Raw genomic sequence first — 17,868 nt, forward strand, 5'->3', positions numbered from 1 at the left:
TAAGAGAAAGTGAAATGTTACCCCTGCAGTCCCCGATTGTGAGGTGAGGCCCCGGAGTTATCCAGAATACCCCCGCTCCTGAATAGGCCCTTTGTCTGCTGATAGGGTATGTCTTTCTCAGAACACACTGGGGGCTTTACACAAAATCCAGTTAAGAGTCGCTAGGTTAGATGATATCGCCGGTGAAACAAGTGCACAGCGGTTTGGACGAGTGTTACAACCGCAGAATGGCATCACTTCACCAGGCACGAGAGAGTTTTCTTTCCCTCTGAGCCGCACAGCACCTTACCTAAAGCTTTCTGAAGACCAAATTTGCTTTTAATATATTAAATTGTTCCATTTAAATTCAATAAAATTCCTTTAAAATTTGCAATAAATCATTAACTAATCAAAGTGAACGGAGGTCTATTTGTAGAGCAGTCTTATAACAGCTGGATGACAGCCCTGGTAACTGGCATTTGTTTATCAGTAACACACTCCCTCACTCTTATCAATCTCATGGAAGCAGCCGCTTTCAGGACCACGGTACGATCTTCTCTGTCACCAACTGTTAGGTAAAACTGCATGCCCGGTGGCCCATGATCTTTTTGGGCTCGCCATTAAAGGACATTGTACTCTTTGACAACTCTTAACATTGGCATCATTACGCCAGCTCAGTTGTTGGTTAACTTTGGCTAGTTTTAAGCCATTTGTTCAAGACGATCACCGTGTCGCTCCATCTTTCATGAGGGGTGCACTCGCTTGACACGTAAGCCGTCTCCTGACGTCTACTAACACATATTGGCCTTAAAAAGTCTAGATCCCGAATATAAGATGATCCCACTTCTTCAGATGTATGTCACAGAAAAACAAAACCCTTTCTTATATTTGAACCAATACGGTAACTATGGAAGCTGACGTTTGGGGTTCTAGCCTTCTTCCTTCTTCCTGCGACAGTAATAAAGGTCATACACCAGGTAGTTTGGACACTTTAAGATTGTCCTTGTGCCTTTTCCTTGCTGGCACTGATATAAATATCTTTCAGGCAGGTTAGCGCTCTGCATATTTTATGTCCAGCCAAATGAACTGCTCTTTGCAGGGTTAGAGGGTTCTACACAAGTAACTTGTGCCTGTGTTTGTAGTTAAACTTGCTCAAACCTCATATGACATGTCATGTTTGAATACAACTCATCTATTGAATGTAGATGTAACATGGACAAATCAGGTGCTAGTGGGTAATTTATCCTAGATCTGGATTGGTCCATTTGTTACCATTAGGCAGTGCTCCATAAATCATTGGGTGGGGGAATTGGGAGCGTGTGGCCTCCGGCCAATAAGACAAGACAAGGCCAAATCGACCTCATTAATCTATTTCAGAATCTGGATACAGCGAGTGTTTTCTGGTGTTCTATATGTGTTTGAATAGGCTGTGAGTCTTAGTCAAGTTGGCTCTGTTTCCTCGGACGAGTCATTTATAATCAGGAGAGCTGTAGGCTTGGAAATATAATATAATTAACCTTCCCTGTAGGTTAGAATGCCATGTAAGGGTTCAACTGCTGTCAGGTTTGATCTATTTACTGTACACTTCAGCAGCTTGATGACATTTTTTACAAAGGACTTTTTGGAATAGGACAGAAACCATCATTAAAAACATACAGCGGCAGCTGCTTCCATATATCTGCCCATGCACATTTAATCTCCTCCAGAAAATGATGAGCAATACTGGTCATACAGGTCATACAGTATTTTTCTCTGAAGCACTGCCAGCTACATAATTGATCTTAGATCTGACAGTTGCTGTAAAACTTGATTGATAATGTGGCCGCTCCACCCGCTCAGTAAAGGTTACCTTTTTATACATCTGTGTGCGATCAACAGACGGCTGTTCTGTGCATGTCACACACCTTACACTCTGTCCAAACATACTTTTTACAGCCCCGTAATTCATATTCTCGCTGTGCTCTTTGATTGAGACCATTAAAATTCATGTAACTGAGCACCTCCGACTGTTTTTACCTTGATTAATTTAAAACCTTTTCAGATGCTTGTTTTCATTGCAGTGGATTAGCATAAAGTATGTGCTCCTTAATGCTCTGAAATGAACACATTTAGTTCAGTGACTTAATAAGACCAATTTAGTCTAAGTATTTTATATTATGTTTTGGCAGAGCTGTAACCATAGACTGTATAACAAATGGACGTAGCCACTGTGACGTCACCCAATGGTTTCTCCAATGCGTGAATGAAGCCGAAAAATATGGCCGCCACCATGTTGGATTACTGGAGCCTGATGTCTGTGTCTGTGGCTGATCTATTAGCTAGTTTAACTTTGTGTTTCCCACAGAGGAGATTCTTTTTGTGTTGGTGACTTTAATTTATCAGACTCAAAGAAGTAGCAACTCGCTCGCCCGGTGAGATAGCCGCGGATGAACGACGAAATGAAATATAACCGATCTTCTCATCACTATAATCGTATCCAATCCACTTTATTTAAATAGCACATTTTAAAAACAACAAGGTTACAAAAGTGCTGCACAACAAATAAAAAAAACAGTAAATAAGTCAAATTCAAATGTTAAAATAAATATATAATATAATATAAATATAGTAATTAAATAAATGTTTGATAAACGCCGAACAGGCTAACAAGCCAGGTATGGCGAGCGTACGATACCTGCTACTTGTTGCTAAAAATGTATCAATACAATAAAACTAGCATTTAAAAGCTGAAAAGCTGGAGTACAGACTTCTCGCACGGCCACACATGGTTCCATAAATCACACAGCAAGCCAAAGCAAGCAAATTATGAATGAAAAAAATCCTCAAAAGGAAGTTAAAGTTCAGTGACTGTGTGGCTGTGTCTGCCAACAGGATCAACCTGTCGCTCAAGTGGCCCGGCCCCTATGATTTAAGGCTTAAAATAATTAAAACAGGTGTGTTATAAAAAAAATCCCAGGTACCAGGCTGTAAACATGTTTATTTCTGCTTTAAAAATGGGCGTTTTCCCATCTGCTGTAATGTTATTCCTTGTTTTCTGGAGACAGCCTCAAGTGGCCACTCGAGGAACTGCAGTTTTTTTGCACTTCTGCATTAGCTTCATTTTTCCACTCCGGAGGTTGCCGCTTGGCAGTCACCTACTCTTTAAAATGAGTTTGTTAGTAAGTTAGGAGTGAGCTTCTCTTTGTGCCTAACAAACAGAGTGAAAGTGCGTTATGCACCCGCCTACGTAGACGCATGTTACAATCTGTATAATGCGCTCTTTGAATATCAAATCAATGACTGCACCTCTGCATGCTTTCACTGGCAACTAACGCAATCACTTCCTGCAGCCTCAGGATACTAACGTACCAAAAGTGCTCATGGCCACACCTCATTCTAAGAGCCAGCATACCTGTGGCTGCACAGATTGGTCCGATACTTGCAGAACTTGGCGCTGAAAAAATAACAACCGTGTTGGTGGTATCAGTGCCTGCATCTAATGCTTCAGTTTAGCCTCCGGCGCACATCTTTGGAGATATGTGAGAGCTCGATGGATAAAATGTGAAGTGAGTTGGTTATTTTTACTCCTCTGGCCCATTCAGATAAGTTGTTGAACCCAAAAGTCTTTGATGTTGACTTTTCAAAGGGCTCGGGATTTAAGTGCAGATGATGCATCTCTGCAAGTTTCTGGCCTGCAGCTTTCTAGCCTTATTTTTTGGAATATGAGTTTGCATTCTTAAGTGTTGGACCAACAAATTATGTGTGTGATCTGTGGCTCCTTTTTATAATGAAATTGTATAGTCTTTGTTGCTCCCTAAAATCCAGATCCAGAGTTCTTCACAAAGCAAACCTGTCCCCCCGCTCGACAGAAGCTGATGAAATGCTGTCTTTTCAGGCTTGTTTGTCACCTAACAGCAGCATGAAGCTGTGGCAAGTTAAGGGACACTTTGAGTGGCATCTCTAGTGGGAGAGGAGGCATCTGTTGCCAAAAGCATCAAGAGGGCTGAACACTAATTAACAGCCTGTCCTGTTTACACAGTTAGTTTGGTACATGAGTGGTAGTGCTGCCTCCTCCCAGTGCTTAGGAGCGTCTCTGTATAGGGCAGATTGGTAATGGAATAAAAACATGGGATTGACAGCTGCTGCTTCTGCTCCATAGTAGCACACAATTAGCTGACTGAAGGGGTTAAAGGGGCATGTCAGAGGTTTAGTTTTGTACTTTCATTCGGCTTGGGTAGCTCTTCCAAGTTCAAACTTCTTCCAACTCGTGTTTTAATTTAATTTGAACACAGGAACAGTTTGTACTGTACGCTCTGCAAGGAATTAGAGGTCTTAAAGGAGAAGTAAACCTGGGCCCTATTTTTACAAATTTGGGTGTCGAAATGACTCATAGGAACTAAAACTTTTGGAATCGGTCCGTTTGATGTCCTCCGCCGTTGACGCGATACAGCCGCAATGGCTGCAACATAATCCCCCGGGGCGCATTCCCCACAAAGATCGTCCTTTTTTAAAGATCCTTTTTGTGTAACCAGAAACAGAAGTCTCGCTCAAGGAGAAGTCTCGCTCTAAAATCCCGCGGGTGGTGAGGTGTTACCTGAACAGGACGGTGGTTCAAACGCCTCATCTTCATCGTCGATCAGGTAAATATTCGGCCGTGGCTTTGGAAATACAATCCTCTCTCCAACTCTTAACTCACGTTTCCACCATCCTCTTCAGGTAACCACCCGCGGGATTTCAGAGCGAGACTTCTCCATGAGCGAGACTTCTGTTTCTCGGGTACACAAAAAGGATCTTACTCTTTAAAAAAAGGATGATCTTTGTAGGGAGCATTTCTGTAATGTTGTCGGACACCTGGAGTAACAATCTGAGTGGCAAAAACAAGCCCTTTTAATGGACGATCTTTGATCAGGCGCAGTTGCCCCAGGGGATTATGTTGCGGGCATATCGCGGCTGCTGTATTGGTCCGATTCCAAAAGTTTTTGTTCCTATCAGTCATTTCTAAACCCAAATTTGTAAAAATAGCGCGCAGTTTTAAAAATACCGAACTTCTCCTTTAAGCCAAAAATCTTAACAGATGTTTTTTTCTTAAACCTGACATAGCCACAGAAGACATACGCATGTCTATGAGGCCCAGTATTAAAGCCACTTTTTAAAACACCATGTGTAAGATGTAAAATGCGTGGAATGGCCCTTTATTTTTCGTCACGACCTTAATACGGTTTAAAGCGAACCATCAGCTGTTTATACTGTTTTTAAAGGAGTTATTGTGTTTGTGGGCCAGCTGTGCAGAAACACTGCAGGTCATCTGCGAACAGTCGTAGCATTCAGCTCCAGCCCACGCTGAAACCTCTGCAGATCTTCACAACTCCCACATCCCTGTGTTCTACCTCTGCTCAGTGGATAAAAGGGAGCTCTGTGTATTGAAATGCTGGAAATGCCAACCAGGAAGAGGATTTGCATACAGTAGATTAGGAGTTGGACAGAAGGTGCAAACCACATTTGTAAACACGTGTAATGTAAGAGGTGTCTGTTTATGGCCTTTTTAAATGGAAATATTGTCCAATATGTCCTCATGCTGGGTTTATTTACTCTGCAGAACACACTTCCTGCTCTCTGTTCTCTTCACCTGAAGATATTTACTGAGCTAATATGTGAACTCTCTGTAGACATGAAATGAATAAACATTGAAAATGTCACATTCCAGCCAACACCCGAAAAGAGTCCCATTTGTGAAGCATCCGTGGACTCTTACAGAACGTCATTCTTCCTTTTGTTATCTCCCGCTGTTAAATAAACTGCTGTTCTCCTGGCATCATGTGTTAAACAACATGAGTCATCACCTATAATTAAACAAGGTGTTATCAGTCAGAAGGCAACAGTTAGATTCCGACTTGCTGAGAGGCGGGCATTTTTGCAGCTGCGGTTTTGAAAGGTTCAATAAATTCTTTTTTTTACTGCCCTGAAGTGGATTCCATCTCCCTGTGACTGGATAACCTTAACTTGCCTCTGTAGTATTGGCGTAAAAAATAAAGAGCTCCGACCGCAGCAGCATCCCTGGGGCACTTAGACAAACCACAACTGTGTACCACAACACCTCCCTCGCAGCCTGTTTCATTCACTACAAGGGGAAATGAGGTCTGCATTTCAGTCGGCTTGTGTTCCTCTTTTTTTTATCAGCAATTACTGCGTTGGTTTGAATATAAGACGGGTTTTTTCCCTTGACATACATCAGATAAAATCTGTCTTATATTTGAGGTCTAGGCTTTTAAAAGTTAATATACATTCACAACATGTCACTTATCTGTGAGGGCCTGTGTCCACTGACGGTGGTATTTGCACTGGCAGCACCTATTCTCAGCACAAAACCAATGCAGCAAAAACGCCCTCGGCGTCAGCTGTTTGTTGTCGCTATGCTAACACCACTCTCAATTGAAAATTGTTCAACTTTTGGAACACGGCCGCGCTCGTCAATGTCACTTCTCCCTCACCGACCAATCAAAATCAAGAAGGGGCGGGACTTCAGATATCAACTTTATCAACGACAATGGCGGAGGAGAAGCGGATCGTTTTGTTTTTTAGAGGGAACGTTTTTATGTTTTCTTTGTAAAATTTAATTGAATTAAAGCAAATATGAAGCATACAGAGCGATTCAGACTTAACGATCACTACCAAGTGAAGCAGAAGTGCCGCCAGACAACTTTCGTAGCCTAGCAACAGTAAACAACGGTGAGAAGCGCTTGGATATTGAGGTCGTGTGCGCTTCCAGCGCAAAAAACACTGTTATAGTACACAGGCCCTTACCGGACTTCTTTCTGCGGATTGAAATGATATTTGTTCTCAGGACTGTGTAATTATCCCTAGCAACGGCCTGTTCTTCATAGCAACGGTATGTTAGCGAGAAGTGCTCTGTAATTGAGGTCGTGGGCGTTGCCGGCGCAAAAAGCAGTGTTAGTGGACACAGGTCCTAAAGCGAGTTTACCCATCATGACTGAGGCCAGCCGTCACTCACAAGTGCAGAGCCAGGGTGATGAAAGATGGAGAGACACGGCGATCGTCCGGAACGAATGGCTTAAAATTAGGCCAAGTTAACAGTTGAGATAACAGTTGTCACGGAGACCTCACTTCATGAATTAAAATTTAACAATTTAAGAGTTATTAAACATTTATTTAAAAGGTAAAATAAAAGAAATTTGGTTGAGTCTTGAAATAGGGCGGTTGTCTTATAATCAGGGTCATTGCCTGTATCTTTCATGTCCACACTCTTGTCTTCACATTTGTTTTACGAGGCAGATGGCAGCGAGAGTGGAGTGCTGCCAAGTTCGGCTCCACACTTGACCTGCTCATCATCGGTTCCCATAGTGACCAGTCATCACCGGGCAATAAGGAACAGAGCAAACAAAGGCCCAGACTGCTTGTCGAGTTGTGTTTGTGTTCCTGTTACACTGGAATTGTGATCAGTGCCAAACTCTGATGTTGAAGTGAATTGTATGCAAAGTCTTGTGTGAGATTGTTTCCCTTTTTTAATCATCCCAAAGGAGTGTTGAATTACTTTTCTTCTTCTTTGCTTTTGTTTTGCAGAAACCTCATTCAAATGTATCATAATGAATGGGAAATGAAGCCTTTGAGAGCTTGTAACTCACCCTTCTTAATCCTCTTATTTATTCAACTATTGTGTTTTTTCAAGTATTAATATGTTTATTGTTCTGCAGCTCACACGCCGGACAACAGCTTCCTGGGCTTCGTGGTGGAGCAGCACCTCAACGCCAGCGACATCAGGCACATCGACGACATCAAGAGGCAGAACCAGTCGCTCGTCTACGGGAAGGTCGACAACTTCTGGAAGGTACTATATGTGCATTAGCTCACCTACAGACATGTACATACAGATTTAAAGGTATTTTTCCCTCTGAAGATAAAAGGGAAAGCTAAGACAAAAAGCCCTGCACCGAGGATTACCCATTCTCAGACCTCTGAGAGCTCAAACTCTTTGAACAACCTTGGGTAAAACTTTCACAGGAAACTTAATAACAGTCTGGTTTGGGAGCTCAAGTTCAGCTTATCGCCTTCTCCGCCGCGTTTTTAATATATTCAAATGCATGCTCACACTGCGGCACGGAGACCAAAAGGATTACTGTATCCTAGACAAAAACGACTTAGAGAGTTGGAGAGATTTGCACATTGTTTGGCATGCCACGGACGGCTGGATTAGTGCCTGCGCTTGATGAGCTTTCAGCCGACACCATGTATGTTTCAGAGTGGGTCACTCTGCCTGACGGAGTAACTCGGTCACATGATAATATAAGCTACCAAAAAGAATAGTCTTTATGTAAGATGCTTGTTGTGCAAGTGCCTTCTGACACCAGGAAGCTGCGTGATGAAGTGCATAATGATACTTAACTGATGAATGATGTGAATGATATTGCGTCAGCCAGTCCCGGCTTGTTCCGCTTGGCTTTATGTAACTTCAGGTCATTGGTGGTACATGCATGCTCATACAGCTGCCAATTTGATGTCATATTTGAAAGTTATGTGGTTACATGCTGAAGCAGAAGTTGTTGCCATGTTCCAACTTGAATTGATTTAAAAGGCAACGCCAATTTAATCGTAATCCCTTAATCTCGTCTAACCAGCCGTTTAACGATACTATTTCAATGTTTTAATACTATGAACAGACAGACAGAGACAGCAGCGTATAATAGAGAAAGAAAGGCCGAGACAGCAGCATGTGATGTGGAGAGAGAGAGAGAAGAGGCAGCACTAATGAAGTGAGATAGAAGAGAGCGGCAGATGGTGAGAGGTGCAGCATTACAATGCATGAACTATGAAGAGTCTATGAGTGAAGAAAAACCCTTTTAATATTACAATAAACTCATGGTAACAAACAGATTTCACTTTTTCCCACTCTAGTCAATCAATGATTTTCAATGGGGATTTTCAATTTCAACATTGTAACCAAGTCTCGCTCGCGGAGAAGTCTCGCTCACGGAGAAGTCTCGCTCACGGAGAAGTCTCGCTCACGGAGAAGTCTGGCGCGTAGTTGTTGCAGGAAGAAGGAGAGAGGAGGGAGAGAGGATCTTCAGCCATGACGATCTTTTAGATCGCACTGAGCAACGCTTTCTGTACTCCAACACAGCAAACGGCTCCCTCTTCGTCTTTGTCTTCTCTCACTCCTCTCTCCATCTTCCTGCAACAACGAGATTTCAGCACGAGACTTCTCCGTGAGCGAGACTTGGTTACAGACAACAACAGAGAGCCTAAGCAAAAACAAGTGCTTCTAGTGGCTGTATATTGGCATATGTGCGGTGCCCCGTTTAGTTACATTGTATCTCATTTGGCGGCTGCCGGCCGGTGCTCCCTCCCTGGACCGATTTCAATAGTTGTTGTCTACACTTGTCACTTACTCACAAACACATGGGAAAATAGGGTCTAGGTTAAAAAAATCCTGAAGTTATCCCTTAAGAGTCACTGATCCAGGGGTTATGGCACATTTTAACAGTACTACTACTCTTATCGATACTGCTTAATGATCCAGTACTTTAACGGTATTCTTATTGGTTCTTTTCGCTATTTTTTAAGAGAAAAAAATGAAAGAAATTCAGATCAGAATTAAGTTTGAAGCTTTATTTTCTGAAATGTAAAATAAACAGCAAAAAGAAACAGCAATGCTTAGAACAAATCACCTTAAATAAACTCCAATAAATTTGGCTGGCTGGTAGTGGGCGGGGCTTCTCAGTTAACCCGGTTCCTCCCGCTTACCAAGTTTGTCGGGTGACGGCGTGTTTGGACAGACCGCTCGTGTTCCCGCCCTTACAAGCACAAAAAGCACTGTTGCACTCTGAACTATAACCACACTTCTGAACCTTTAGCTCTCTCCGCCTTCGTCATGAGCAGGATCTCTTGTGTGCGCGCTATAGCGTGTGTGAGAGAGAGAGCTGCCCCCGCCCCTCGCACACGGGCTCACTTGCAAATTAGAAACAGTTGCTGAGATTAAAAGTGCACGATAACATTTTTGTGGGAATAATAAACAGGATGTATTTTCTTTATTTCTCCAGTACCGAAAGCAGAAGCTCTCCTTTTTTCATCCACATTTGGTCTAATGGCTTATATTCACGTTTCTTCAGCTAACAGTTACATGTGTTAACACTTACAGTAGAGTTCCTCTCACCGTGGGGGAGTTCTGCTGGAGCAGATGGGAGTTAAGTGTCCGAAACAAGGGTACTTGAACATTATGTTTCAAGAGTTAGAAGAGTATTCACACAGGTAACCATGTCAGCCTGCCTGTTAAACTCTGCTGCACTCGATGCAACACATATCACCAACGTGTTTACGTCAACTGCAGGGTTATTAATTTGTTAAGAGAGAATACTGTGGGCAAAACCCGACCGGCGACCTCTGTACCAGCTCCAGGAAGAAAGTTAACGCCAACCTGGAAAACATTAACAGCTCCAAAACACACCTAATCCAAAAACTATTCATTAACACGTGTACGGTTCGAGTTTCAAAGCCACATTGTCAGACTTTATATCCCAAGGTGTTTATAATCCAGAGGTAGCTGGCTGCTGCGGTTTGTGGTTCCTAGCACTGAGTCAGAACCATTCAGTGTAGCTATAAAAGGGCAGCCCATCAGCTCCCAGCAAGGGGCATTAGCTACTAATCAGACTCCCAAGCGTGTTCATTACCTCCTGCTTTTAATTAAAGGGCCATTTTGGAGCCGACTGATAACGAGCTGACTGGCTTACTCCATTTCCCTCCCTCTTGTGTTTAAATGGTGCTGCGCGTTGATATCTTTCTCTGCACTGTAGAGGTTTCATTTCACAATTAATCGTTCACTATTTAGAATAGGAAGTAAGAAATGTGTTCCTTGCATGAAGCTTGAATTCACAGTGTAATTTTGAGCTATAAAACAAAAAGAAAATGTCGGGAAATTCTAGCCACTAAAAGTGAGAATATGTGCATGAGACGGGCGACACTACATCGCCTCCGTCTGTGTCCTCTAGCCGAGTGAAGTCTCCTTCCTTGGGATTAATTTGCAGGGGTTAATGTGGGTTAGGCAAGTAATAGTCTCCACGTAAAACACGGCCTATTGAAAGCTCCTCTCTCTGCCTGATCAGTATGCAAAGGTGCTCTGGTCACACTCATCCCACAGGTGTACGGAGTGAAGCGGTGTGAAGCAGACTGAGTAATAGCCCAGGCACACACGTACACACTCGTATCGCAGATTTCATCACCAACGAAACCCGTAAGAGTGAAACTTCAGATGCTTGTAGAGCTCTTAAGTTTCTTATTATTAGTCGCCAATGAAAACATTTGGCGAAGCTTATTTTGGATCGTCTATTTACTGTCTTGTACAGCTAGAGATCAAAGTACAGCAGGGTTTTTGCTGCTGATCTTCCCCAGAGAGGACGAGTCTGCTGTCTGACACTCATTTGGACATTACTGTCAGCAGCTCTGGTCTGCATCATGAAAAATTAATGCCTCATGAGGTTCCGCGTAGCTGAAATGTTGTAGTTTAAAATGGCCATGAGCTAATGATCAGTGTGCAGAACTTTGCAAAGCACTGGGAATAACTTTACCAAACCCGGTGCTTGGCTTAGGGTTCCGTTTTTTTTTTAAAGCTGCACTACTTATATAATGATGAGCTTGTTGCTTGAGCTGTACATTTAAATGCCATCAAGTTTTACTGCCAACCGGACCTCTCCAAACGCGAGCACCCCTTCCTGTAAAGCAACATTTCTCTCTAGCGCTTGTAATAACTTCCCTAATGAGGCTATGGTACGCATAAGATCAGTACATTAGTAATACAAGTTTACTGCCATAAAACGTGTGATTATCATTCTTCTGAGTGGGCAGTAGATCTTCTTTGTCTCTATGTGTTAAGGATAGAAAACAGTGGTTGGTTCTCTTATGGTTTTATTGGTTCTCAACTGGTGGGCTGGGACCCAAAATCGAAAAAAAAAAGCATTAGGTCAAAACCTAGTATGTGGCTGACCGCATCAGGTCAGAGTGCGCTTTTGTGGGCGATGTGTTACAAGGACTGTCCGCTGAAAACGTGTGCGAAAGCAGGTGCAGCGCTGCGGACGTAGCCGAGGACAGTACAAAGTATCCAGAGCCATACAGACAGAGAGTCGCGTCAGTGGAGGTCCAATATGCTCCATGGTCCGCCATTGCGATGTCGCAACTCTCTCTCTCTAAGGCTGTGAAAGTACCGTCACTCAGTCAGTCACAAACAGACCCATGTGTCGGGCAGTCACCCCAAAAAGTTACTGCGCTTTTATTTTGAAGGACATGTGTTTCCTACGGCGTGCGTGCGGTAGTAGTGTAGTTTATTCACTTTGTGCTTTACCGTTGTTGCACTTTTGTAGTTTATTTCTGTTGAAAAAATCCTTATAATTAAATGAATTGCAGAGGGAATATTTTCCTCTCATGCACTGCCACATGCTGGTCATTTTGGGTGACTGTTATACTGTTGTGTTTAGTGATGTTTGGTTCCGTTTAAATGCACCATCTTTTGTTGAATACATTTGAGAAGGTGCACAAAGAGATAGGGTTAAAGATATTTCCACATTTTTCGGGCACACCTTTAAGATTCAGGGTTTAGAATTGTCTTTACTCTTTTGATCTAATAGTGAGATAATGAATCCTCGTTTGCCTGTTGACTCCCTGTGACATCATCACCGCGAAGTAGCAAAGGTCGCTCACGTGACGCGAAGGAGGAGCCAGGCCGCGTGGGAAATAGACGGATGAGATCCTTCAGGTTAAAGAACCAGGACGGCACGGGATCATTCTGTTATTGAAAACACACTGTTGATGCTGAGATCTTTTGCGGCATGGCCAGACCATCTCTGAGGGAGACGTTTCCATAGCAACCCAGTTGGAGGAAGGCAGAACAAGGGAGCTGAGAGTCACTTGCTGTCTCTTCTGTCTCCCCTTCCATACGTACACAGACAGTACAAAACAGCTATTGTTTCACTGTGTGCTCATGGTTGCTGCACAACACTACCATTTACAGTGAAATCAATATTATTAACATTATGGATCTTATTTTGTCTACTTAAAATCTTCATCTCCTTTCTAACTGGTTTAGATTTGATTGAAGAAACCTTTAAGGCTTCTACCTGGACTCACCTCATTTGCACACGTCTGCATACATTTGCCTGTGTTTTCCAGCTTGTAAGAAGCTTTTGATGAGTAAGAAGGGAACATGGATAAAGGTCAGAATGGGTAGGATGCCCAGAGAGGGAAAGCTGCAGGCTTTTGGCAGCAGATCAGAGGACGTGATGGAGAAAGGCAAATCACACTGAGCTGACAGGGACGCACACAAAACATACACGCTTATATACATGCAGAGCAGAAAGGACAAGCATTACACGCTCATCCTTATAAGCAGACAACATTCCCCTTTCATGATTTGATAACCAAATTTAGTTGAACATTAAACCTTTGTTAGTGTCGCTGTGATTACCTGAGCTGATAAACCCTTTGTGCCATTGAACTGGCTTGAGTTGCAACCTGAATATTGTATGTGAGGAAAGAGCTGCTGAGTGGGAAACGTTATTAAATCAATCTTTCAGAACTTTCTATTGATTTCTACCATATCCAGAAGGTGCAGCTTGTCACTACATAACTTGTGACTCAGCTCAGTCGTGTTAAACATTGTAGTTTCTGTTTATCTGCAGCATATTACAACTAGAAAAGCTACACTTTCTTACATTCTTTGCTTGTGCTGATGTAACTGAAGTTAAAATGGGAAAAAAGTGCTAAATTAAGTTGAAATGCCACGCCAAGCTAGATGGATGATCTGTAGTGTACGGCCGACTTTAGAGTAAACAAACATGGCTGACGACGGGCAGGAAGAATTGGCAATGATAGTTTTTTGACTACTTTTTACTGAAAATTCACCCAAAAAAAACTATAGATGAAGTCGTGGAGACAGCGTGAACATGGGCTGTACATGTTACAGTGTGATCTATACATGTTACAGTGTGATCTGTACATGTAACAGCACCATCTGTACCTGTTACAGCGCAGTCTGTACCTGTTACAGCGCAGTCTGTACCTGTTACAGCGCGATCTGTACCTGTTACAGCGCGATCTGTACATGTTACAGCGCGATCTGTACATGTTACAGCACAGTCTGTACACGTTACAGTGTGATCTATACATGTTACAGTGTGATCTGTACATGTAACGGCACCATCTGTACCTGTTACAGCGCAGTCTGTACCTGTTACAGCGCAGTCTGTACCTGTTACAGCGCGATCTGTACATGTTACAGCGCGATCTGTACATGTTACAGCGCAGTCTGTACATGTTACAGCGCGATCTGTACATGTTACAGCGCAGTCTGTACATGTTACAGCGCAGTCTGTACATGTTACAGCGCGATCTGTACATGTTACAGCGCAGTCTGTACATGTTACAGCGCGATCTGTACATGTTACAGCGCAGTCTGTACATGTTACAGCGCGATCTGTACATGTTACAGCGCAGTCTGTACCTGTTACAGCGCGATCTGTACATGTTACAGCGCAGTCTGTACCTGTTACAGCGCGATCTGTACATGTTACAGCGCGATCTGTACATGTTACAGCGCAGTCTGTACCTGTTACAGCGCGATCTGTACGTGTTACAGTGCGGTCTCTACGTTTTACAGCGCGGTCTCTACGTGTTACAGCGCAGGTTGCGCTTCCTTTTTCAGTCAGCCTTCAGTAAATATTGAACATGTTTAATATTTACGATTTGAAATCAGAGTGGCCTTGACGTTCTTCCAAGGAGATCGGGGGAAGTAAAATCACTCTTAACATAACTCACACCACAAGAAACTGTCAAGATAATCTTTAGAAACAACAAAAATCAGGACTGACTTTAGTTGGAAGAGGGGAATCTGGGCCCAAAATTGGCCCAATTGTCTTATAGTGTGTAACTCGCTTAAATCCTTAAATAAGCCACATTCAGTGTATAATAAACTAAAAGAAGAAGCTAGGTGAAGTATTGTCTGAATTGAATCACTGAGAGAAGTTGCAGTAACTATATGTAGGGAAAGTGTGGGATGCCAAAGAAGGTTATCTCTCCTGTCATAAGGTAAAGATCTGAGCCCTTTAAGTGTTTCCATTAAACTCAGAGAGATAAAAGGGGTGAAACTTTCTGGAGATAGATCAGCTAGATAAGGAATATGAGATTTTAGTAAGATTTGAAAGCATATCTACTTACTTACTTTGGTTGAAGTTTCAAGGAAACAGTGATAATAGTAAGAACTTTCCTTTATTCCCATGGGAACACACTGGCCTTGCCTTGATGCAGAACGATCTAGCATGTCTCGGTTACCATCTACTGTGATTTTATTAGGCAAAAGGACACAATCATTGAACGTCAACACTGTTTACTTCCATGCTCTTTCATAGAAGCAGTAACTGAGTTATCCAGATTTACGAGGAGAAGACAGGATGCAACAAACACGAGAGGGAGCAACAGAAAAAACAACATAATAGAAGCAATTATATTTGTTTGAATGAAATAACCAGCCTAAATCTGTTTGTTCCAAATTGACTGAACACGTCACATTTGTGATAATTAGGTAGAAAACTGCACCTGTTTTCCTCACTAAGTCGTGCTTTGAATGTATGGAAATGATGCTAAGATGCCTCCTGGTGCACTAAGCTTCTGCACACCAGGTACAAAGCTTTTAATTGCACCCAGTAAAGCATGCAACATTACAGGTGTTTCCATCGCTGCAGGACAGACAGGAAAATACAGCTGCTGCCTGCGTTTGTTGTTTATTCTTCCTGAACGGGTCGATGTTTCCTCACGTGTGACTTCAGCTGGTTACACCTGCACGATTCTGCAGATCACATATTCATAGTGGGAGCTCAAAAAGCACCTCCTTTAGTGTCACGATCAGAAACACGATCTGCCAACCAATAGGTAACACACTGTTATGTGTAATGGGGTGTGGCACTGAAGTAAATAACACCTCCTAACTGCACTTCTGGATGCAGTTTAACCGCCCATGTTCCTGTGGGGATTTCTAAAGTATCCGTCAAAGTGTTATTTAAGTGTCTGCTGGGTATTAGAGCGCAGCCGTCAAGCTTTTTGTTTACCGGTCGGTCTATCAGAGATTCATCTGTGAGAATTGGTATCAGTGTATCTGTAGTGGTGGGGGTGTTTAAAGTGGTACACAATAACAGATCTTTATTGGTGGCAACAATTGCTACTTTATTCTACTACTAATTTCTGCTCTATAAACTGTCCACTCCAGTGTGATGTCATAAGCTCATGTAGGCTAATTTGATAAGGGCGGCGGTGAGTTGGTCATCTTTCAATCAATTCAGAAGATCGGAGGTTCGATCCCCAGTGTCCTTGGGCCACTTGGACACTGAACCCCAAATTGCATAGCCATCGTTGTGTGAATCTCATGAATGATTGACAGTTGGGCACTTTACGTAGCTGCCTCTGCCATCAATGTGAGAATGTGTGTGGGAATTAGGGGTGGGACAAAATATCGATACGGCAATGTATCGTCGCCCTGACTCGTATATAACATGTTAACAAAATTTACTTCTTTCAGTGGATTGATATGATTACAGTTAGTCCTCCAGATTCTGTGATTAGAGCCGCATCCCTAGCAACGGTCTGTTATTCATAACGACGGTCTGTTATTGAGAAATAAAAGACCTTGGAATGCTGCATTGAACCAATCAGAATTAAGTATTTCCTAGTAGGGGTGGAAGAAGTATTCGTGAGTTACCCTGCAATTGCCATCCCTAGTGTGAATGGGTGAATGTAACATGTAGTGTTACAGCAGCTTTGAGTCACAAGACTAGTGCAGTCCATTTACCATGTGCAGTATTGAGCATTTTGAAATAGAACTTTCCATAGAACAAAGTTTGTACCACAGACATACAGTGGCTTAGATGTAATAATTTCCAAGGATTTGTTTTAAAAACTAAATAATTTAAAGTTTAATATGAGCCGAAGAAAAAAAGCATTATGCAGCATTTGTCTTTCTTGCATTAAAATTGTAGAAGATGCATAAACAAAGAGTTTGTCCTTGCCAGGAATCAAATATGCATACAGTATTAAAATGCACTGCATAATCCATTTATGAATATATAAACACTTAATGCTCACTGCATAACAATCAAACTAATTCAAGCTGCACTGTTCTGTCAACTTTTAGCATAAATGCAGCATTTAATTATAGGATCTAATCAGCCTCCTAAGCTGTAGGATACATTCTGACCAATATAATATTGGAAACAACTTTCAGAGTTTGATCTTAACTTCGTTATTCAGTAAAGATGTCGTCATTGTTGCATACAGAGAGAGGTCAATATGTTGGGTAAAAAGTCACACTAATTGCTTAAGTGCCTCTTTGAATGAACCACTGCCACCGACTCAACCGTATGACGTCACTGCAGAGAAGTCTGTATAATCGGCTCTGCGGGAAGATACCAGTGATTTCTTTCCCTCCATCTCTGAAGAATGGGCGAAGTTAATTATTGTCCTGACTGACAAGCTTCCAGATCTGGAGCCCCAGAGACTGTCAGCTGGAGATGGTATCAGATGGGAAGATGATCACAGGTGCGTTTGATGTTTAATGTGGAAGGCAGTTTGACGGTTGAGTAAGCCGAACCGGCGCACCTGTCTGCATTCTGATGAGGCAACAGCTCTTCTGGCTCCTTGACATCACTGCAGCACACTCACAAACTATCACACAGTCGATGCTTGCTCACAAGAGTCTTTATTTTTTCATTCAAGAGCTGAAGAGACAGAAAATAAATCTAAGGAGTGACAAAACAGTGTTGCACATCTTTAAGAAAGTCATTAAAGAAAGAACATAATGAATAAACACAAAGTGTCTCAGGTGGAAGGGGGAGTTCATTGTTTCTGTTGAAATATTATCTAAAGCAA

General features: G+C 42.4%; 1 protein-coding gene across 1 annotated transcript in view; it reads left to right on the top strand.

The window, feature by feature from the left end:
- mgat5 (alpha-1,6-mannosylglycoprotein 6-beta-N-acetylglucosaminyltransferase) overlaps positions 1–17,868 on the top strand; it is an 82,865-nt gene that overhangs the window by 48,909 nt on the left and 16,088 nt on the right. The window contains exon 10 of the mRNA XM_069675216.1: positions 7,668–7,801. Within this exon, the coding sequence (XP_069531317.1) occupies positions 7,668–7,801 (134 nt within the window). The remainder of the gene's footprint in view (positions 1–7,667; positions 7,802–17,868) is intronic.

The sequence above is a fragment of the Semicossyphus pulcher genome, unplaced genomic scaffold (assembly GCF_022749685.1).
Source record: "Semicossyphus pulcher isolate SPU_LCO1_2020_fin unplaced genomic scaffold, fSemPul1.0.p SCAF_24, whole genome shotgun sequence".
Lineage (NCBI taxonomy): Eukaryota > Metazoa > Chordata > Actinopteri > Labriformes > Labridae > Semicossyphus > Semicossyphus pulcher.